Genomic DNA, 23,447 nt, shown 5'->3' with positions numbered 1-23,447 from the left:
AGGCAGTGCATGGATTTGGACAGTCCACTGTCTGACAGAGATTCTCACAATATCGACAGTGTAGACCTTTTCTCGGAGCTTCAAGTGCTATGAGAATTCATCCTTGAAGAAACAAGAACAGTATTTCAAACCCTTCAGTCTCCATCACTGAATCTTGCACTGGAGCTGCTCTCTCAATGAAGCTTGCATCAGGTTTAGACAGTAGCTCTAGGTTACATAAATACTGATTTGTCAAGTCTCCTGAAAGTTATTTATATTCTGAGTAAACTAAATACACCATTAAATTCTACAACAATTTAAATAAGATGTAAGGGAATTAAGACATGAACCACTCATAGTGACATCTATGGTATGCATTTATATTATCATATTAGATAGTATGGAATGTTATATCACCTGGCTGAGCATTCCAAGACATGAATCTGCATACAGGAAGTCTAACCCAAAAAATGGATCCATTCCTATCTCCTGAGTGCAAGCTGCTGCTCTAATTTTGGTTAAATAATAACGATGATTTATATAGCACCTTCCATCTCTACTGGATCACAATTCATTTTACAATTGAATACTTCATGTATATGCTTTCAGGAATCAATCTCATCCTGGGTATTGAACACTCAACTACCTGGTAGCCACTTGCCATGAGGGTCCTAGGCTCTGTAGGAGATATCAGAAGTTTTTACCACTGTATGCAACCAAATATTAATACTGACCGCACAAGAGAGTCACCGACTTCATAAGGTGGATGCTGACATGTATGTTTGAACAGGAAAACAAGATGGGGAACTTTTGACCAGAATGACAATATGTGCCCAGGTTACCTGATCTGCCTGTTTAACTAAGAGCTATAGTTTGTTTCCACAAATAATAAGCTAAGACTGCCCAGTTCTGGGACAGGTCACAGATGCAAAAACAGCCTATATTTGCCCAGAGACATAAAACAGACTGTGCAAAGGGAAGTTTATCAGACAGGTCAGCTCACAGAAAAGTGCTGACACTGCAGGACAGCTGGGGGGGGGGGGGGGGGGGTGTCAAGAGGTTGCAGGACTGAGACCAGACCCCCAGGTAAGTAGAACACACAGCAGGAGCAGTGACCCCACCCTGATAGGAAAGGGGGACCAGTGGTCTGAGATGAAGAAATAACACCATCTGCCCCTCTGTTTGACTATGCATGAGCTTTTACATATTCATGCTTTGCCTGCTAAAAGCAGCCAGGTAGAAAACTCAGGGGGCCGGCGAAAGAAGAACAATTAACACCTGAAGATGATGCCTGAGCCTACATCCTCCCTATGATGAAGCAGATGAGCATGTAAGAAGCACTGCTCCTACCTGGCTCTTGTCTCAAACATGTCTTTTCTCCTCCAGGGATCAGACAAGCCTTAGCCCAGCAAGTGACTGGGGCCAAGAATGCCAGCACCCTTTGGAAGAGACTGCCTCTGAGACCTCTCCACAGAGACTGCTACAGGGTGAAATGGAAGGTAATCTCCTAAGGTTATGGGGGTAGTTAGCTAGTTATGCTTATTAATATACCCTAATCACATCAAAGCCTCTGATATGTTTATGTTCACCAATGATGCAGAATTTTACTCAGAAAAGCCTATGCTGAGCAGCAAGAGCTGTAGAGGCCTGTGTTGTCTATTTTATTCTAACTGCTAAACTTGAAAAGTCTGATAAACAAAATCTGATCCTGAGGAAAACCCCATGGTCTTTTCTGATTATGCATGTATAAGAGGTGATAGAGGTAATTGTCTGTGGCACCGTCTGACCAGACAGGTCAGGGAGGAGGAAGGAAGTGTGCAGTATCAGACAGATTATAGAACACCCTTATATTGCTTACAGCTCTGCGTGGCTTTTAAATACTGCCTAGGGATGGAACAATTGAGATATTATTTTCTCCTGTTGACAAAGTATATATAACTATATTTTAATGCTGTATGTTATTATTTACTTGATTTACAGTCCATCTTTCAAGCGCTTCAAAGCAGATTACATTCAGGTACTGTAGGTATTTCTCTGTCCCCAGAGGGCTAAGCACCTGAGTTACTAAGGTTTTTCTACCATTCTGTGTCTATGGGAAAAATGCTTAGTAAATGAGGCCCTAAGTTTGTACCTGAAGCAATGGAGGGTAAAGTGACTTACTAAAGGTTACAAGGAGTGGAAATGGGATTTGAACCCTCACTTCCCTGGTTCACAGCCCACACCTCTAACCACTAGGATACTCCTCCACTCTACTATGCTCTTTTTATGTATTTTTTGAGAAGGCTTGAAATCCCTCTTTGATATTGACTGGGATGTTGTGCTATTTATCATTTTTGAATATTAATGAGGTTAAAACAAAGCAAACTCACTTATACTCTATAGTCATATCCCCTAGTCTCCCACAATTTTGCAGCTGCATGACAGGCTGCATAATTAGCATGCCACTGCAGAATAAACACAGTGCCATAAAATACACATACCAGCTGGCTCCTTGCTGCAGATTTCAATTAAACTGTCTGCCAGCATTGTACTGAAAACAGCTGCTCTCTCTTCCTTGTGGTGCCAGCCGAAATACTGTGCTGTAGGTTGTCTCACTCGCTCTCTCCCAACCAATCAGATTCCTACCTATGGGAAAGAGTCAATCTGCATAGCTGGGGGTAGAGAATTTAAAGTAAGGAGGTAACAAGCTAAATAGAAAAAAAAAATGGATACACTGCTGTTATGGCTGCTGACATCTAGTGGCCAAGAGAGAACTGTAAGCTTTCAGTGGTGCTGTTACCACTGAGTCAGTCAGAGAGAGATGTACATGTACACTGCTTTTTCTTTATATTAGTTTTGCTACTATAGAAAATAACTACAGTATTTTATAACTTGTGTGCACCAGGTACGCGCAGATTACAAAACACAAGTAGGTCTATCCCCAACAGGCTGGATTTAGGCAGAGACAACAGAAAGGTACTAAATACTCAGCCGAAAAGGAGCAACTGTGCCAAGCAGTCGGCTTCAAAGGGGGCTCTGTTCTGGCATTCTGGGACTTTGTGAGCTGGTGGGAGGAAAGAGACTCACTCTACATGCTTATCTCCATCGCCTCCCACCCCTCACTCTCCAACCCTTATCCCCCAACATGCGCGCACATGTACGATCATGCGTGAATACCTGCAATGCATAGAAAGCGTGTTCTTTTCCTGCCTGTTTATTGCAAATATCTGCATGTATATTTTATGCGCAAAAATTAGATAAGTGGCTTGCGTAAAACCCTGATTTATACGTGGTCATAGAAACATAGAAATGATGGCAGAAGAAGACCAAACGATCCATCCACTAAGCTTTCACACTTAATTTTTCATTCTTATCTGTTACTCTTGACCCTTATAAGTAACTTTTTGGTTCTGTTTTCCTTCCACCTCCGCCATCGATGTAGATAGCCATGCTGGAGCTGCATCTAAGTGTAGTATCTAGCTAATTGGTTTGGGGTAGTAACCGCCATAATAAGCAAGCTTGTTTACCCAACCTGTGCATTCAGTCCTTGTTGGTTGTTTGAATATAAATCCTATTTTCTTCATTCCCCCTGCTGTTGAAGCAGTGAGCTGCGCTGGATATGTATTCCAAGTGAAGTATCAGGCTTGATTCGGGGTAGTAACTACCGTAACAAGCAAGCTACACCCATGGTTATTTGTTTTACCCGGACTATGTAATTCAGTCCTTGTTGGTAGTTGTCTGAATATAAATCATCCTTTCTTCATTCCCCCTGCTGTTGAAGCAGAGAGCTCTGCTGGATATGCATTGAAAGTGAAGCATCAGGCTTATTTGTTTGGGGTAGTAACCGCCGTAACAAGCAAGCTACGTCAGTATATTTTAAAACATGCGTACGCAATTGAAATTACCAGTTTACCGATACCTCCACCAGTTCTCCCAGTCGATCTCCAGTTCATGAAGATCCACCTAGTTCTTCACCCTGAACTCCCCCCCCCCCCCCAAGTTCACCCAGACCTGCCACCCAACCGGCAGAAAACAACAGCTGCCTCTGACAGCAAATGTGCGAGATAATTAGCAGGTACAAAATTGTGAAAATAAGTTGCCAAATATAATCAACGTAACTCTCTTATAAAATAGCAACTTATGCATGTAGCCCTTAGCCCACCCCGGAAATCCCCTAGACTATTTCTGTTTTCTGCAGGTGAATGTGCATATGTTTTTGATGTTCATAAAATGTACATAATTACAAGCTACTTATGCACATCTATACTATGTGCATGATTCCTCTAAAGATTCACCCCAGTGTGTTTAATATATTATTTTAATGATTTTGTTTGTATTATATACAATTCCATTTTTATGTATTGTAGGTTTTTTTTTGGTCTTTTCCCAAGGTGGCTGTAGGGCTGCTGGTTCATTGGCAAGGGTGGTCACATAGTGGCAGCCATCTTCCCTCCCTGCCCAAGCCTGAACTTACTACTGCTAATGGATTCCCATTCACTGCAGCGCAGAGTGCTGTGGCCCGATCTCCAGATTTGGTCTCCTTTGGTACGATGTTTAATGTATGTATTAAAAGTAAACATTATTTCACGGTATAGCACCTTCTGTGATATCTCTCTGCAGTGTTGTGTATATTCTTTGTGCAGTGTTTTCTTTAACCTGACAATAAACATTCTTTTTTATTTATTCACTCTATTTAAAATGTATAACATATACAGTGGACCCTTGAGTTACGACCGGCTTGACCTACGAACAACTTGGGTTACGACCAAGTTGTTCGGCTTTGAGTTACGACCATATTTCGAGTTACGACCCGAATGCCACTCGTGCCGTTCGTGTGTGCTTTTTTTTTTTTATTCGAGGATTGCTTGTAATTGGTCAATTTTTTACTGCCAATCGTGTTTTTTTGGTGGGCGGGACTTCGACAGTGATTGGCTGGCTGGTGCTGCTGTTGATGCCAATGAGGCCTGTCCATCTCAGGCGCACGTGGGCAGACCCGGCATGGCATTGCAGCAAGCAACAGCATCGTGGGACAGAGTCAGCTGGCAAGGTACAGTATCAGGAGGGGAGGAATGAGTATACTGGGAGGGGGAATGAGTGTGTGTGTGTGGGGGCAGAGTTGTACTCAAAGGGGGTGGGGAGGGGGAATGAGTGTGTGAGGGCCAGAGATGTGCTCAGAGGTTGTGGAGAGGGGGAAATGAGTGTGTGGCTACAGACTCTCCCAAGGAGAGAAAGGACACCAGAGAGCCAGATTCCTGATGTTCTTATGGAAAGGGACTCTCCTTCCGAACAATAACCACCTTCCATTTCATCCTCCCCCTCCTCCCTTCCTGCAAGCCAAAGATGTCAGCTTGAATGGTGAGTACAGTATGAAATTGTTGTTTCTGGTAGGCTAGGCACATTTTATAACTTTTTGGTGAGTACACTAGGAACATTATTGGTGTTTCTGGTAATTACGCAAATTATACAACCTTTTTTATTATGAAAATGTTAGGTAAGGGGTGCTTTGGGAGGTTCGGAATGCATTACGGGTATTTCCATTATTTCTTATGGAAAAAATAGTCTTGAGTAACAACCAGCCCTCTGGAACGAACTGAGTTCGTAAGTCAAGGATCCACTGTACTAATTTCATTTACTGCAATTATTTTGCAGTATAATGTGACAAATTTTGTGGATGCTGAGCCCAGCTTCAGTGAACATAGACATATAACCTCAGAAAGACATGCCCATTCCCAAGAAAATTGAAAAAGACTGGACAAGCTGCATTGTTCTTCCTGATATAAGTGGCATTTCACAGTTAAAGTCTGTTAATTATGGCAAGTTGTCACCTTTTAAGTAGGTTCTTACACACATGGTGCTGTGTTACTCATACAGAGCTTAAATACTGCTATTAAGGACAATGTGAAAGATTTTCAATACAAATTGGCTTTTTTTTTTCCCCCTGCATATTGAGAGAGATAAAAATCTTTATGCAAAGGTTTGCTTCAGAATTGAAGCTGATTCTTGAAAAATCTGCCACCGAATTTGCTGAGCCTGGCTGCGGAATCTACCTCGTAATATGCCACAGGAAACTAGGGGTTCTGGACTAATGTAAGCGTATTGCTGGCACCAGCTATGGGCACCTCCTATGCTGAGGGGTATAACATAAATACCGGTAGGCTTCTATTTCGCAAAGTTCCTGGCCCACGTACTGGAAATGGACACATTCCTGGGAATATTTTGCCCAGGGCACCTTTTTTTTTTTTTATCTAAATGCGCAAATGTGCTATTTCGAGCATGTTTGGAAATATGTTTCTCTGTCCTGTGGACATTTACGAACATGCATGATTTTTATTTTGTTTTTGCACCTCCCAGACTTTCATAGATTAGAAGGTTTTGCTGAACAAAAATGTATTGATTTTACAACTAGAACCACATTAGCATTACAAGCAGGGCTGTGGGTTCAGTTTACGTACAGGTGATTTCAGAGAACAAATAGCTGCAAGCATTGATCTGGCCCAACGGCAAAACAGAGGCAAAGAAACCAAAACACAGAAAGTAAGAGCAGTGTGCGCCAGCTGAAAAAAAAAAAAATCCCCAAACTATGAGTGCAGAGTAAAAAAGTGAAAGCAATCAGCGTAAAAGATTTTCTGAAGTCCAGAGGGAGTTGCATCATCCAGCAGCCACCAGCACTTGTGTAACGATTCTTAGAAGAGGATTGGTGAGGCCTTCCTCCTTACATTACTGGTTCTGGAAGATCCTGAAGTTTCATGGAAAATGGATAGGCTTTTCTGGAAAGCCAGAGAAGCCGCTACGGGAGGCTCTCTAAAATGGGAAAGTCTGGATTTCTGGTGCAACTTTCTTGGCTCTGGTGACAACAGTGTTTCTTATGTGCTAATGAGTGATAAACCATTAAAAAAACAAACCAAAAACCCTGTAAAGTCCTCAGTCCCCTGCAATTTTTTCAGCAAATGCTGGTAAAATACCCCATGCCCCCCTTCTCAAACAAAGCTGAAAACGAAAGGCCATAGATCTGCACTCCCTACTTGGCATGGAAATGATTTCTGTTCTACAGGTCTGTTCTGCATTCGCAACAGTGTTTGCTGAGATCAGCATGCCACTGAATTACAATGAAAATTGCTATTACATCCCAAATTGCTGTTTCACAATCTGTCATAAAGCAAAACAAAAAATGATTCTGTTATAGATGAATGAGCACAACTAAAGCAATACAATGAGTTAGAGTCCTCAGAATATCTACTTGCCAGTTTCTGGACATTGTTTTGTCCTCTAGGTCTCTTTTCTTGCCTTAATATATTTTATTTTTTATGCTGCATCAGACTTTGTCAACCACCTTCAGAAAATCCAAATACACTACATCTACCGGTTCACCTTCATCCACATGTTTATTAACCCCTTCAAAAAAATGAAGCAGATTTGTTAGGTAAGACTTCCCTTGGGTAAATCCATGTTGACTGTGTCCTATTAAATCATGTCTTTCTATATGCTCTACGATTTTGATCTTGAGAATAGTTTCCACTATTTTTCCCGGCACTGAAGTCAGGCTCACTGGTCTATAGTTACCCGGATCACCCCTGGAGCCTTTTTTAAATATTGGGGTTACATTGGCCACCCTCCAGTCTTCAGGTACAATGGATGATTTTAATGATAGGTTACAAATTTTAACTAATAGATCAGAAATTTCATTTTTTAGTTCCTTCAGTACCCTAGGATGCATACCATCCGGTCCAGGTGATTTGCTACACTTTAGTTTGTCAATCTGGCCTGCTACATCTTCCAGGTTCACAGTGATTTCGTTAGTTCGTCAAACTCATCACCCTTGAAAACCATCTCCGGAACTGGTATCTCCCCAACATCCTCATTAGTAAACACGGAAGCAAAGAATTCATTTAGTCTTTCTGCAATAGCCTTATCTTCCCTAAGAGCCCCTTTAACCCCTCGGTCATCTAATAGTCCAACCGACTCCCTCACAGGTTTCTTGCTTCGGATATATTTTAAAAGGTTTTTATTATGAGTTTTTGCCTCTATGGCCAATTTCATTTCAAATTCTCTCTTTGCCTGTCTTATCAATGTTTTACACTTAACTTGACAATGCTTATGTTTTATCCTATTTTCTTCAGATGGAGCCTTCTTCCAATTTTTGAAGGATGTTTTTTTGGCTAAAATAGCCTCTTTCACCTCACCTTTTAACCATGACAGTAATCATTTTGCCTTCCTTCCATCTTTCTTAATGCATGGAATACATCTGGACTGCACCTCTAGGATTGTATTTTTAAACAATGTCCATGCCTGTTGAACACTTTTAACCTTTGCAGCTGAACCTTTCAGTTTTTTTCTATTTTCCTCATTTTAAGTTTCCCTTTTGAAAATTTAGTGTTAGAGCTGCAGATTTACTTATTGTCCCCCTTCCAGTTATTAGTTTAAATTTGATCATGTTATGATCACTGTTGCCAAGTGGCCCCACCACCATTATCTCTCTCACCAAATCCTGCATTCCCCTAAGAATTAAATCTAAAATAGCTCCCTCTCTTGTTGGTTCCTGAACCAATTGCTCCATGAAGCAGTCATTTATTACATCCAGGAACGTTATGACTCTAGCAAGTCCTGATGTTACATTTACCCAGTCAATATTGGGGTAACTGAAGTCTACCACAAATTTAGTATCAAAAAGAGTCAATATGGTGACCCAAATATAAACCTTAACAAAAAAGGGGCCAAAAAATTGTAATTTTTAAACATAAGCCTAATGACGGTGTCAGCAAGCCTGTCGTTGTAGTTTTGACAAAAAAACCCAACCGGTCTTTTCAATCATTCACCATCATTGTTTTCTTTATTAATTTTCAAAAAAAAATTATGTATTTTTTGATTTTCTTAAAAAGTAATCAACTCTCATCCGTGAGCGGTATATATAAATGGCATGGATGAGAGTTGATTACTTTTTAAGAAAATCAAAAAATACAAAATAAAAATTTTTTTTTGAAAATTAATAAAGAAAACAATGATGGTGCATGATTGAAAAGACCAGTTGGGTTTTTTGTCAAAACTTCGACGACAGGCTTCCTGACACCGTCATTAGACTTATGTTTAAAAATTACAATTTTTTGGCCCCTTTTTTGTTAAGGTAATTGAAGTCTCCCATTATTATTGTACTGCCAAATTGGTTAGCTTCCCTGATTTCTCTTAGCATTTCATCATCTGTCTGACCATTTTGTCCAGGTGGACAGTAGTATACTCCTATCACTATACTCTTACCCAACACACATGGGATTTCTACCCATATAGATTCTACTGAGCATTTAGTCTCTTGTATGATCTTTATCCTGTTGGACTCTATACCCTCCCGGACATAAAGTGCCACACCCCCACCAAGTTGATCCTCCCTATCGTTGCGATATAATTTGTACCCTGATATAGCACTGTCCCATTGGTTATCCTCCTTCCACCAAGTCTCTGTTATGCCAATTATGTCAATCTCATCATTTGCTGCTATACACTCTCCCATCTTACTTCTTAGACTTCTGGCATTGGCATACAGGCATTTTAAAGTGTGTTTTTTGTTTAACAACCTCTTCTTTTCAGTTCTTAGGGATAATTTGGAAATCATTAGCTTCGGTGATTTTTTACATATAGGCACATGGACTATGTTTGCTTTTAATGGAACCTCTCTGGAGTCGTGCCGAGGTCCAAGGGCACACATTCCCCTCAAGATGGGATCGCTCTCCTAGCAATCCCACCTATAACAGAATGCAAGGCCATGTGTCCAGTGAACGTGTTCCTGTGATGGACTTGCCTTGTTCCTGGAGTTCTGCTTCAGAGTCTTTGTCTCGAGTTTGTTCCTGGACTTGTATTTGGACAAAAACATTTTATTTCAGGAATTCCTTCTACGACCTGCTGGAGGCGCCAGCTGACTGGATTCCATGACCTGCAGGAGGCGCCTGCATCCAGACATTTTTTCCCACCATTTTTTCCAGGTTGGGGTTTTTACGACCTGCAGGAGGCGCCTGCATCCCACCTGGTTTGCTGGTTCCGGTTGGTCCCACCCTGGGTCCCTCCCAGGTCTTTCCTGAGATTTCTTGTGCTTTTTGTCTGGTTTCTTGTGCTTCTTGTGTGTTCTTGTGCTTCTTGTCTGGGTTCTTGTGCTGTTTTCCCCTTGTTTGTGCTGTTTTGTTTTTCGTTTGTGTTCTTTGGTGCTGTTTGTCTGTCACGTTTGTGCTGTGCTGGTTGCTTGTTTGTGCTGTTCGCTTGTTTGTGCTGTTCGTTGTTTTGTTCCTTTGTGCTGTTCGCTTGTTTGTGCTGTTTTGTCTTTTTGCTCCTTTTGTACTATTTTGCTTTTTTGTTTCGTTTGTGCTGTTTTTTGCTCGTTTGTGCTGTTTTTTTCTCTTTTTCTCTTTTTGGCTCATCTGCGCTGTTTTGCTCTTTTTGCCTTCTTGTGTGGCTTTTTGCCTTTTTGCATGGCCTGTTGCTTTTTGCCTTCTTGTGTGGGCTTTTGCCTTTCTTGTTTGCCTTCTTGTTTGTGCTGCTTGTCTCTTGTTGCTTGTCTATAGTTTCTTGTTTCGTTTCAGTCCCCGGATTACCAGCTTCCGTTTTTGGACCCTTAATTTCTCTTTGTCGGTATGGACTGATACCTTGTTCCCTCTAGCGTTGATATGAGGCTTGAGGAGGGGGTCTTTGAGGAAGGGGTACTGTTATGACTCCTGCCCGTGGAGCAATTCCCCGCGAGCAGGCCTCTCACTTTCAGCGCTGCCTTCTCGATGCGGCAGCACGCCACCGACGTTGGGCCTTCTTCGCGGCAGGAGCCGCAGACTCTGCTTTCCTCTTGCAGCCCAGAGGCCGCCCATCAGACTCCTCTTCACCACAGCAGGTCTTCAACGCGGCTGGGGCCGACGCCAACATCCGTTCCATCTTCGTGGCCAGAGGCCGCAGTCCCCAGTCTCTCCTGGTGGCCGGAGCCGCCTTTGATTCCTCCGGGAGCCACTGCCGACGTCGGGGCCTGCCTGCAGCGCATGGCCGCTCTCCAAGGTCCTGCCCCCTTCCTAAGGGGCAGGCCTGCGTCTTCTTCCCCTTCTTAAAGGGGCAGCGTAGGTGGGGTCCTCCTGGCCCCACCGGAAGTCAGCTTCACCTGATTTCCTGTGTCAGCCCTATATAAGGGCTTCTCCTACACTCCTGTGTTGCCTTATATTGGAGTTTCCTGTCTCGGGAAATCTCATCTTCCAGCACTCCGTCAGGTCTTTGTTCTTCGTTGGAGCTCCATGTCTCGTCTTGCTTCCTGAGTCTTCATTGCTTCCTGTGGTTTCCTGATATCCCATGTCTTCATGTTCTGAGGTTCCTAGTCCAGACTTCCTGATGTTCCAGACTTCCTGATGTTTCACTTCCTGATGTTCCAAGGTTCCGCTCCTCCTTCGCTCATTCTGAGTCTTCTGGACCCTCCAGCTCCTGTGGCTCTCCAGATGATACCTTGCCTCATCATTGGAGTCTCATCCCAGCTGGATTCTCTTCTTGTGCTTCCGAGTCCTCTTGACCCTCCAAGCTCCTGTGGTTCTCCAGATGATACCTTGCCTCATCATTGGAGTCTCGTCCCAGCTAGATTCCCTTCTTGTGCTTCAGAGTCCTCTTGACCCTCCAGCTCCTGTGGTTCTCCAGATGACACTTAGCCTCGTCATTGGAGTTTCATCTCAGCTGGATTCCCTTCCTGCGCTTGTCCTGCTCTCCGCGTGGTCTGTGACCAGCTTCTTCAGGTTGTGTAGGGCGCGCACTGGGACAGGGTGGCCCGCGACCAGCCCATTGGGTCCGCCCGTGTAGGTAGACTCTATAGGGCGCCCTGAGAGACAGTGCCAATGTCCGAACCTTCCAAGCTTCTCGTCTCGTCCAGACTCTTCCAAGTTCCTCCTCTCGTCTAGAGTCTTCCAAGTTCCTGGTCCACATCCATAGTCTTCTTGTCTCGTCTTCAGTCTTCTGTGTCACAAGGCCTCCGTCTGACCTCATCCTCAATCCGGTCTGCTGCTTCTTGCCGATACCTAGCGGCAGGTCCGAAAGGGCTGGGAACGGTCAGAGGACTGTTCAATAACCAACATAATGTTGTTGGCTTCCAGAAGCATGCAGGTCCGGCAGAGGGTCAGACTTTGTCTTCGCTCATGCTGGGACACGCCTCGTCAACCCATGGTGCTGTCTTGGATTCGTCTGAGATCGTGCAGAGGCCCAAGGGCACACAATCCCCTCAGGATGGGATCACTCTCCTTGCATTCCCGAAACATAAAGAATGTAAGGCCTACCTAAGGCCTCCCTTCTATAACAACTGTAGTCTTTCTGTAAGAGACTGAACCCAGGCTGCTTTCTGTTTAGTACCAAGTAAACCATTTGGGGAAGCTCCCCAGGTGAGAGAGAGACCTTCCACACACTGCTGTGCTCATCTAGCCAGCTCCACCATCAAGAGGGACTTCTTCTTTTTCTTATTTGTTTTTTCCACATAATTTTGTGTTTGGGATAGGGTGCACCCTTTACAAACTGGTGACATTGGGATGGATCTGTTTCCCCTCCCCCCTCCCTTTTTTGAGTACTTAGGGATTTTTGGAAGCTGCCTACCTCACCTTTCTCTATTAAAGTTCCCTATTTCCATCCACATTAGTCTGTTGGTTGCCCTGGCTAACAGGCCATACCCAGTGTTATCTTTGCATTGCTTGATATAAAATAAGAAAACTGCAAGTTTATATTACTCTTCACTACTGTACTTTTCCCATTTAATGTTCTGGTTGGATTTACTGTCTACTTACACAATACTAGTAAAAGGGCTATTTACTGTGTTATTCTGGTGTGATGATCTTATCAGGTCTGTGGATGCCACAAGTGAAAGGTTGTTGGGGAAGGGCACAGAATTGGGGTATCAGGGTGACCGGGACCCTGTCATATCCCCACTCTGGCTATGAACCCGAAGATAAATCATATTAGTAAATATAAATTCTCATGTGGTACTTCCCACCCCAAGCATAAGGGTAATTCATAGTCCAGATGAAGGGAGAGCCACATTTGTATGTTGTAATAATAGGACCAAAACATCTGAAGATCCTGATGAACTACACTGATTCTTTCAGAAAGCAAAATGGAGATTCAGTGACTCATATCTACAGAAGGAGACAAGCACAGAATATCAGAATGAGACTGTGAATTTTATATATTGTAATCCTGACTGGAAGATTTTTAGGACTTATTAAATAATCTTTATCAAGCTCATTAAGGCCCTTGTGTGCATGCTAAAAATTAGTGAGCTATGTAGGAAGGGCTCTAAAGACATTAGCATAAGCATGCAAAAAATTGCATGCCCACAACACACAAATGAAGAAACATCACAAGGGAATGAGAGGTTACTGAGCTCATGCTAAATACTGGGGTATGTTTAGTCTCCTCACTATTTAGTGAGCACTTGCTAACTGAATGGTATTTAATACCCGTTAGGTAGTACTACTAACTTACTAACATGAGCATCTGTGACTATCTGAGAGATGAAATGCTGTGAGCTGGTTCATGTGATACTTGTATAATTTGAGAGTTTTGGTTCTGCAGGTAGATTTGTTATTGGGGACTGTAAAATTCTGATTGCATGTAAGCATTTGCCATAACAAAATGGAGTCCTGTAATGCATCTATGCAATGTGAAAAAGTTTCCAGAAATTTCCTGTGAAATGTAATGGCTGGCCATGCCAAGAATGCAATCTTGCAGTTATGTGCCAATACTTCATTTAACTTTAAATGTAGCCAGTAAGATCTCTTGAATAGAAAATATGGAGATGAAGATCTCTCATAGTCAAAGGACGATGAGGATCATGCAGAGATTCAGAGGAATCTGACAGGAGCCAAGATGTGAATGCTTATGCTATGACCACTGGAACCGGACTGAGACCACTGGATTGTTTCACCTTAACTAGGATATGAACTGGCAACCTGCTCATATACCAGAAGCTGGACCAGTTTGTCAGGAATGCATGGAGGTTGTTGACCTGACTTTATATCTTTTTCAGCAGAAAAACATCTTGCCTATATTGTAAGACAGGCATTATGAGCTAGTATTAAAGGGCATGTTCAAGGCTGCCTATTGCTTTTGTTTACCATCAAATGTATATAGGCATGTTGTTTAATTCCTTTGTATTTTTTTCTTAGATTTCTTTTTGTATGGTTGTATTGTTTTAGTTGTAATCGTTTTATTTGTTTTAAGGGATTTTTAGTTTTTTGGGTTTTATTTGATTATGGATATAACCATGTCACCCACTGAGAATTGAGGATTGGCAGGCTATAAATTTGTTAAATAAATAATACAGTGACTATTGGCTGGAGCCATCCACATATGAAGTAATGAAGATCGTCTGTAAGAGTCTAAAGGGTCTGAAAACATATGCACTGACCTAAAAGTGACTGATTTAATGAGTGTCAGCGTTATGGAGAACATATGTTTTACATGCACAAGAAAAGGAAGCAACTGGGAATTCTAGAGTGATTCAGGAGTTTTTATGATCTGGGAATTTTTGGAAGAGCTGCTACATATTGGAAGGAAATATGTTTTTTTGGGGGGACGGGGACATGCAGGGTTTGGAAAGGAAAGGTTGAACAACAGATTCATCTTACAGGTTTTCTAAATGCAGCTCATGGGGACCAAAGGTTTGTTCTAGGGCAAGTTTGTTCTGGGAAGGATTCAACAGCTGAAATCACAAAGTGTTGGGGTACGTTGGTTACAGATACTAGTACAATGTTGTATAGATAAACTATGTTGTGTAAAATAGTGGTACTATCCTTTCAGATGAATTCATGCTTTGTTCCAATTATCTATCTATTTATCTATCTGTAAAAAAAAAAAGCTTGCGTCAGTTGGTCAGTCAGTCACACTATCGTGTCTGTCTGTGGCAACCAGGTGGCGCCCAAAAGATACATTATGCAAAGGCAATATGCTCTGTATGTAAAGCCATGTCTGTCAGACTCCCCCCCCCCCGCCACCCATTCACAGACGCTCTCTCACACGCACGCACACACGCACACACACGCTCTTCTCTTAATCTGTTAATACATAACAATATTTATCTGTTCCACTTTTATTTGGTTTTGAACATTTACATCAGGTGTGAACCAGAGGACCCGAACAAGGTTGGGTATTTTATGCTAATATGAGCCACCTGCAAAGCCCTGTCTCTCACACTCCAGTGCACAGGGACAGGCAAGGCACACACACCGAAGAGAATAGCAAAACTGCAGCTATATATATATATATTTTTTTTCCTCTATTGCTATTATTTTCTGGGTTCTCTCAGGGTAAATTGTACTCTCAAAAAGAAGGGGGTCTGAGCTTGCTGTGGATAAAGGACCGGCCTTTTTTTTTTTTTTTTTTTTATTAAATCAGTGAATAGTTGTGTCAAACAAAAGCAAGCTTTTGTCTATAGCCAGACCTTCATCGGTCCATAACGGCATGTAAGCTCTGTTTATATACATAATGTTAGCATAAGAACACACCCCCTTTAACAAAATAATAAAGGGAAAACTCTCAGGATAATTTCAGCCACACCCAAGACTGGCATCATTCTGCAATCACTGTTTCTCTGTTAGAGGACAGAACCTAGTAAGTCAAACGCGAGGAAGGACAAAAACTGATTAATCTGGAGGAAATACACTCCAAGTCAAGATAATCAAAATAATGCACCATCAAGTCCAATACATTCTTAAACTAATACACTTGACACCTATTTCGCATATCAAAACATACAGGCATGTGTGAATAAATCTGTTACCAAATTCAAACCCACAACTCTCTCCACACAGTACTAGCAACTTCAGCACTCAGTAAACTTCTCCATATTATTTTTGTAAAGTCAAACGTGTAAAATCCAGGACTTTACCTACTTTATTAGACTTCATTAGGGTGTATACAGAGGCTGATTCAATTGAGCCTATGTTCCCACAGATATAACACTGAATCGAAACGTATAGCTTAATCTACAAACTAAGTTTTTAAAAAAAATGTTTATAAAAATGTTAATACATTAATAATGATATGAACCTTTTGGAAACTCTGTTAAGCATCGAAACTTTGTAAACCGTTGTGATGGCGAAACCGAACGACGGTATATAAAACCCGATAAATAAATAAATAAATATAGAATGGTGAAAAGTCTTAGCTGAGTCAGGCCTATAGTAATTAACAATGCAGTTACTTCTCAGAGTAAATCCATCTCATAAGACAAAAGACATTGTTGATAATATTATTCAACATGCATTGTATATACATGTAAGCAAATATTAAACCAGGTAAAGAGAAAAACAAGTTTGAAAGGCTACACATCCAGGGGGTGTATAGATTAAAACTGGCGAGCTTTGGTTCAGGGGATGAAAAACTGGCAGTGTTCTCTCCCTGTCCTCCAAGTCAACTGTGCACCTTGTGTTTCAAAAGACTTCTGAATTACATATCTATTGTGAGTTCTAATAAACAGCCATGCCTTTCAGTAACATTACCTCCTCCTTCCGGCTATGCTGATAAATAGAAAAAAATACATCTTTTGCATCATCAGGAGTGAGAAAAGGAACGGGAAGATGAGGGCATTTCCTAGAGAGGAGCATATACAGTGCTGCATTTTCAAGATACCATGCAATTAGGGTTACTGGATGTTTCTAGGTCATTAAGGACAGGCTGATCCAGTCTTAAATTTTACCCCACTGCATCTATGGACTTGTAGTTCCAATTTGTTTTAGGAAAGCTGAACCTCAAATCCACAGATGTCATGGGTAAAACCAGGATGGGTTCAGCCTCTCTCTGCATAAAACCCTCCTTTTATATTAATTTCAAGGCATCTCAAAAATGTTGAGAAATACCACCAGGCTGTAATAAGCCTAGTGAGAACAGATAGAAATCATGCATATCCTTCACAACTTAAAGAATTCTTGAATATTTAAGATGATTCACCCACTCTGGTTGCTAGGAAAAGAAAGGAAACTTTATTAAATTATTGAGTAACATATTTCCCTCCAAGATTGCTACATTGTCAAGTCCCCTCTACCAATCACTTATTTTACATGAATGGACTTCGTTCTAGGCATCCCCATTAGGACACCCAGAAGGAAAGCTATCCTAAGCGCAAAACCTTTTTTTTTCTATTTGGAAGGCTGCAAATCTTTCCTTTGAGATGAATGCATTCATAATCTGGTTTCAGGATCGGGTTTAGCACTGAGACAGTGATGCTCGTTTACTAGATGATCTTAGACAAACTTTGGTCACAGGGGTTTCGGGCTTTCTTATATAATTGGATCTTTCAGTCGCATTTCATCTGGTTGACCATATTATTTTGCTTAAAAGATTGAATAACCTAGGGACTGGTGGTTCTGTAGACAGGTGGTTCATATCTTCGCTAGAAGACCAGCAACAGAGAGTTAAACTGGACTCATATTTATTTTTAATAATTGTAACTCACCCATCTAATAAACAACATACAAATAACATTAATATAAAATATACAAAACAGAATGAAAATAAATAAAAATAAAGAGTCAACAATAACTATACAACCAAATTAAATAATAAAAACATAAATAAGTGCCAGCTAACACTTCTTTGGTGTGTGGAGTTCCCACAAGCATCTCCTTTATCTCCTATTCAATTCAATGGTTTTTTGTTTTTTTTTTTACAACCATTGGATGCCATTATCAAAGAACTAGGTTTCACAAACTAGGTTTCACTAATTACAGTTATGAGAATGATGTAAAAATCTTTTTTTACAGTGATTAACTCTCTGAAATTCAGCTGTCAGATTAATGTTGCTTTTGCAATGATTAGTGACTGGATACAGGTAAAGTAGGTTAAAACTCAATCCAGATAAAACTGAATTATTGTGGACAGGAAAAGCATAGCCTTCTTCCTCACATTGGGGGGGGGGGGGTGCTCTGATAGTTCCCCGTTTGAAAATACGGAGTCTTGGATTCTTCTCTGTCTATGGTTGGCCAGGTTAATTCAGTGGTTAAGAAGGTGCATTCAAATCTTCACCTGGTCAGATAGCTGTGCCCACTATTACATCAGTCTGAGCTTAGATGTGTGACACAAGCAGTGGTGCTTTTTCATCTTGCTTTTTGCAACATAGTTTCATATGGGGGCTTCCAAGGAGACTGTTGGCTCGGTTGTACTTAACCCAAAACACTACTGTCAAGGTTGTTTTTGGCAGGAAGAGACAGGATAGAGCTACACCACTGCTGCTTGCCTTACTTTGGCTACCTTTTTAACTGCAAGTTTACATTATAATCTTTACTATCACTTTTAGGGTCTTAAAGGGATATGTACCTGGTGATGTAGCGTGCTATGTGGTTCAATATTTTCTCCACCAGCCCCTACGCTCTAGCCAGGATTGTTGACTAGTGTTACCTAATACTTATACAGGTAAGCTTGTTAGTTCAAGGAAAAAAACACCTCACATGTAAGGCACCAGTATTGTGGAATGCATGTTTGACTAATCTAAGAGTACCAATCAAATATATTCAACTTGGAACTCAGGTTTACTGTTTGGTCTTGCAGAGAATAGGATGAGTTATTGGTCCTAGCTGGAAGCGTTAATTGGGTGACTAGGTGGGCTTTTTTAGGACTGAAATCAATATCCTGGCTGGGAGTAATAATTGGGTGACTAGGTCGACTTTTTTTACAACTGAAATCAATTTTAGATGCTGGCTTGTGGCTAAGGAAAAGATGTCTTAGATTTTCATTCTGTAATGTTTCTTGCTGTATTGAAATGATTGTATTATGTTTTATTGTATTTGCGATGTTGTAATCTGCTTTTAACTCAGATGGCCTGGTTAAAGAATATAAATGCCCATTTAGATTAGATTAGATAATCACGTTCAAAATCCATCCCTGAATAAACTCCAGAGATGAATCTGTAGGTATGCTACCAGAGTATCCAGAGGGAATTCTATTCTGTTAAATTTGGAAACAGGTCTACATGCACGCACAAAAGGCCAAAAGGGATGCTGTATAATTTGATGCAGTGGTGTTTTAGGAGTCACAATGCAGGGGTCTTCCATATGGCCACAGGATACTGATCATGATTTCAAAAACATTAAAACAAGCAAGACCAGTTTCACAATTAGGTCCCCAGGGTACAAATGCAAATAGTCTCTCTGCCACCCCTTCTTGTAAGCAGGATGTGTTTGTTGGCCAAAATTCTAAGGGAAAAACAGAATGTTTATACTCCAAAATGATGTGTAACAAGTGGCATTGGTATTTTCTCTTTATAGATAACAAAACTTGCACTCAGAGATTCTAACTTGCAATGTCCCATTTGTTTTTTCTCACAAGGACATTTTCACATACAAAGTCGATTTCACAAGATATTTTTTTGGCTTATATTTTGCCCGGTCATGGGATGACTGGAAGTGTCTTATTTTAGTGTAAAACGGCAGTTAGAAGCAGATTGACCTTGATGGACCAGCCCTCCATCAACCCAGCTGAGCACAAAGCTGTAACAGACTTAGCATGCTCAGTGAAGGGCTGATAGGAGATCCACACCTTTGTTTATTAGCTTGGTGCCATTTATTGAAATATGGTCTCTGCAGTAACTTCCTTCTGCTCCCTATGTCCTTCGCCGGCTGTACACCTTTTAGACATGTGCACGCAATAAAAAACAAGGAAGCAATGTAATCCATCCCAGAGGGGGTTGCATGTGTTACAAACTTCAAGTGCTACTATTAAGAAGTACTTTCAGATATTATTCGGATGGAAGGGACTATATATACGCAAATGAATATTATTATTAGAGAAAAGAACTCTTGTTACAATGACTGGTCTAATAAGATCAAGTTGATGACTTAAAGCTCAGCTGCATAACTGTCTTATCTAGAATAAAATTATGGCTAGAATCCCGTTAGGCAATGCACTAAGAATCACGAGGCTGGCTTTTGTCATTTTCAGTTTTTATATATTTGGCTGAAACAGTAAGAGAGAAAAGGATCAAAGTATGGAGACCGAGGCATTCATCGGGACTAAGCCGGAGATCGGAAGAGAAAATCTTCTGCCCAGAATTAGAGGTTTAGCAATGACAATCTGAGCTATACGGCACACAAAGGAGGGGGTGTGAGAGACAAAAGAGAGAAAAAGAAAGATGGAGAAACAGAATGTGTTGTTAGCAACAACATATAAAAAAAAAGGGGGGGGGGGGGATAGAGAGAGAGAAAGAGAGAGAGAGAGAGAGAAGGGCTTAAAGTAATTGAGAGGAAGCGACCTGAAAGTGAATTACATGCACTTATGAGCTAAAAGGAAAGAGAGCTGAGGGAGAATGTGTCCGTGTGTACCTATCACCTATAAGAGGGAGAAGGAACAATTAAGAAAGAGGACAAGAAGTTCACTTTCAAACGTAGTCAGCCGTAAGGCTTAGTCCAAAGTTATGCGCCACGTATTAGATGCTTGCATTATAGAGGAGAACGATTAACGTAACTCCCGCATGCCTTGATACAGAGGGTGCTCTCTTAACTTCCCCTTGTAAAAAAAAACAAAACAAAACCCCCATCCATCACAAGTCCCGCATGCGCTCTAACCTTTATGTCTGGGAATTTCAGGTTCCTATCCAACATTTTGCTGCTGCCGCCCCCGGCGCGAAGCGGCTTCCCAGGGGCTCGGATCAAGCCTAAGGATTCCCGAGTCCGGGGCACAAGGTAAGCAAAGAATCAATGGGCACGGGGTGAAGGGAAGGGGGAGGAGGAGCCTCCTGGCGGCCAATGAAAGGAGCCCATGCAAATAGGCTGCCCTCGCTTCGCTCTTCCCGTGCAGGTAAATAAGGAAGTGAGTCAGAAGAAATTTGAACGGAGACAGGGCGGGTTCCAGGTTAAAAATAGACTTGGGGAAGAGAAAAAGAAAAAAAAAAAAAGGTAGGAAGACCAGAAAAACCAGACAGGTGTTATACATAGACAAGAGTTAAAAATAGCCCAGGCAAGGCACACCCTAAACCCGGGCTATCTGCCAACCAATTCCAAGCACAGAGATATTTAGAGCCAATTCTGAATTTTACAAACTTTCCCTTCTCTACATATGGGGTTTGTCCAAATGCGGAGAAAACCCCATGGTGTTTAAGGAAAGGAGAGTAAAAATACAGGGCTAGTTGACGTTGCAACATCCAGGGAAGCAGATGCTCTCTACCTTTATCTCTGTGCATGTGCCAACGCAGATCATACTAGCACCAGCCTGCCAACTGGCTTCAGCTCATTTGCATCACAACTGTTTAACCCACATCTTAAGAGTGGGATCTAAATGAAAAAGTGCAATTAAATAGATCCTCTTCTCACTCAGCTGTCTCAGGTGAATTCTCTGGAACTATCACATGAGCTGGATCCTGGAAGGAGATTTTAGGCCTGTTTTAAATTTTTGATACCCTCTTTCATCGTGGTACCTGAAATTTTAATTGCACATAGAAGAAGCAGGACTACAAATACCACTATGCACTCAGAGGTAAATTGAAAAACCAGGATTGACCGAAAGTCTTTCTCTAGAAGCTGTCACAAGCAAATATACCATTGTCACATGTCAGATTTACTGCTGCCACTAATAGCTGAAAAGTTATAACCACATCAGGTTCTGCAACTCTTTAGAAACTATTCTGCTTTTTTTTTTTTTTTCACTCAAATTATGAGAATAATTCCTCCTAGATTATTTGATGTGATAGTCCCTGTGCTGAATGAAGCACATGTGATTTTACTGACCATGGGTCAAGGCAGATGGTCAAAGCATCAATGATAGGAGGAGGAGTCCCCCTTACCAGGATAAAAGGCTACAGTTAGGTGATCAGATGGCTCCAGACTGCCATGGACAAGTTCAGTCAGTACTGATACTGCTGAAACTGGGCACCTTAAGGGAACCATCTGAGGTCTTCACACAAAATGGGATGGGAGTTTAAAACAGGACAAGCTCAACTTGTTTCTGGTGATCTGAAGCTTTAGGGAATTAAAATTGGAGATGATAGTACATTTGGATTACTGTTATCTGGGTGAGAATTTTTTGAAGAATATAAGTTTGTTTTTAAGGAATTTTTTTTCTTTCACAGATGACTTACAGAAGTAAACCAAGGTATTCAAGTTTAGGAAATCTGTGATTGTTGCCCCTCTGCAGTTAATTTTTGAGGATCAGCTACTGCCAATAAGATCTGAGGTCAGTATTTTGGGAGTCACTGTTGGCTTTGAGCTGAGTATGCAACCCCCAATGTTGTTAACATGTTGTTTTTACAATCACAGGTTATTTGTAGTCTCCAGCAATAACTGTCTACAGATGATCTTGCTGCCATAATCCATGCCCTAGTGATGGGGTGTTTGGAATACTGTAATTCCCTTTACATGGGATTGCATAAGAAGCAAATGTATAGACTACAATATTTTCAGAATACTGCTGTGCATATTAGATTGAAATTACTACTACTCGATCAATAGCTTTCATTGGCTTCCGATTAACTCCAGAGTTGGTGTTAAAGTACTTTTGCTAATTTTTAAGGCTTTTAACTCTGAACCCCAGTATTGGAGGGACCAGTTAACATTTTATATACCAAACAGTTCCATATGCTCCTTATAAGATGTCCTGCTTAATAATCCCTCTCTTTCTGAATTAAAATATGTAGATACTATGAAAGGGTTATTTTCCTTGCTGTGGTCTTAGTTTTTGGAACTCCATTCCCAAAGATCTAAGGCTTACTAGATTTTATCTGGTGTGTAGAAAATTGTGCAGAAGCTTTCTTTATAAACTCAGCTTTTTAGCATCTTGGATCTCTCGTATATTTTTGTCCTTTCTGGGCATCTCAATGTTTTGTTTTGTTTTTCTGTTTCGACAGTTCTCTGGTTTTGATTTTTGACTTTCCCTCCATGTACTGCTGATATTAGAGTGGCTTTTTCTTAGCTTTCTGTTATTCTTCTCTTCATTCTAATTGACCTCATTAAATCATTTGTCCCAATGTTTTTGTGTATTGATAGTTCCAGTATATGTTTATTGTTGTTATCGAGTTTTTAAATTTGTATTTGGTACTCATGTTACACCCTACCTAGAGCCTTTTTAGGACAGGCAACCTAGAAACACAACTATATAAATAAATAATCAATAGATAGTTTAATGAGAAAATTACAAGCCTACATCGTGCTATGACAAATACTGTATACAGATAGGGCCCTTCATTTTCAGTTTTTATTTTGCCTAGAAATTTCAATGTTAGAACAAAAAAAGAAATCAGTGAAAAAAAAAGACTTTTTCACTGATTCTTCTCCTGTGTGTTATATCAAAGTCATTTTTCCACTGACTTTTTTTTGTTATAACATTGAAATTCTCAGGAAAGAAGCAGGCGTCCACCTCCCGGCTTGAGCTCACACAGCCTCTCCGGCCCCTGAAGCAGGCAATTATTGCCAAAACACTGGCGGTGTCAGGCGGCTTCACAGTGCCTAAAGAAATTGGTTACAAACGATCAAGGTATCCATTATCAACGTGGTGAAAAGTAGTTCAGCTCATGATATTAGCCGCTCCAG

General features: G+C 41.1%; 1 protein-coding gene across 5 annotated transcripts in view; it reads right to left on the bottom strand.

Moving 5' to 3' along the window:
• The window catches only part of LOC115094425 (diacylglycerol kinase delta-like), a 305,506-nt gene that overhangs the window by 113,064 nt on the left and 168,995 nt on the right, over nucleotides 1–23,447 (bottom strand). The window contains exon 1 of one of the 5 annotated variants that reach the window (XM_029607471.1): nucleotides 20,493–20,738. The exons of the other annotated variants lie outside the window; for them this stretch is intronic. Within the exon in view, the coding sequence (XP_029463331.1) occupies nucleotides 20,493–20,528 (36 nt within the window). The 5' untranslated portion in view covers nucleotides 20,529–20,738. Of the gene's footprint in view, nucleotides 1–20,492; nucleotides 20,739–23,447 lie in introns of those variants that run through there. 5 annotated transcript variants of the gene reach the window in all.

Source organism: Rhinatrema bivittatum, chromosome 6 (assembly GCF_901001135.1).
Source record: "Rhinatrema bivittatum chromosome 6, aRhiBiv1.1, whole genome shotgun sequence".
NCBI classification, from domain to species: domain Eukaryota; kingdom Metazoa; phylum Chordata; class Amphibia; order Gymnophiona; family Rhinatrematidae; genus Rhinatrema; species Rhinatrema bivittatum.
The sequence above is the reverse complement of the archived record's forward strand: the minus strand, read 5'-3'. Positions and strand labels throughout refer to the sequence as shown.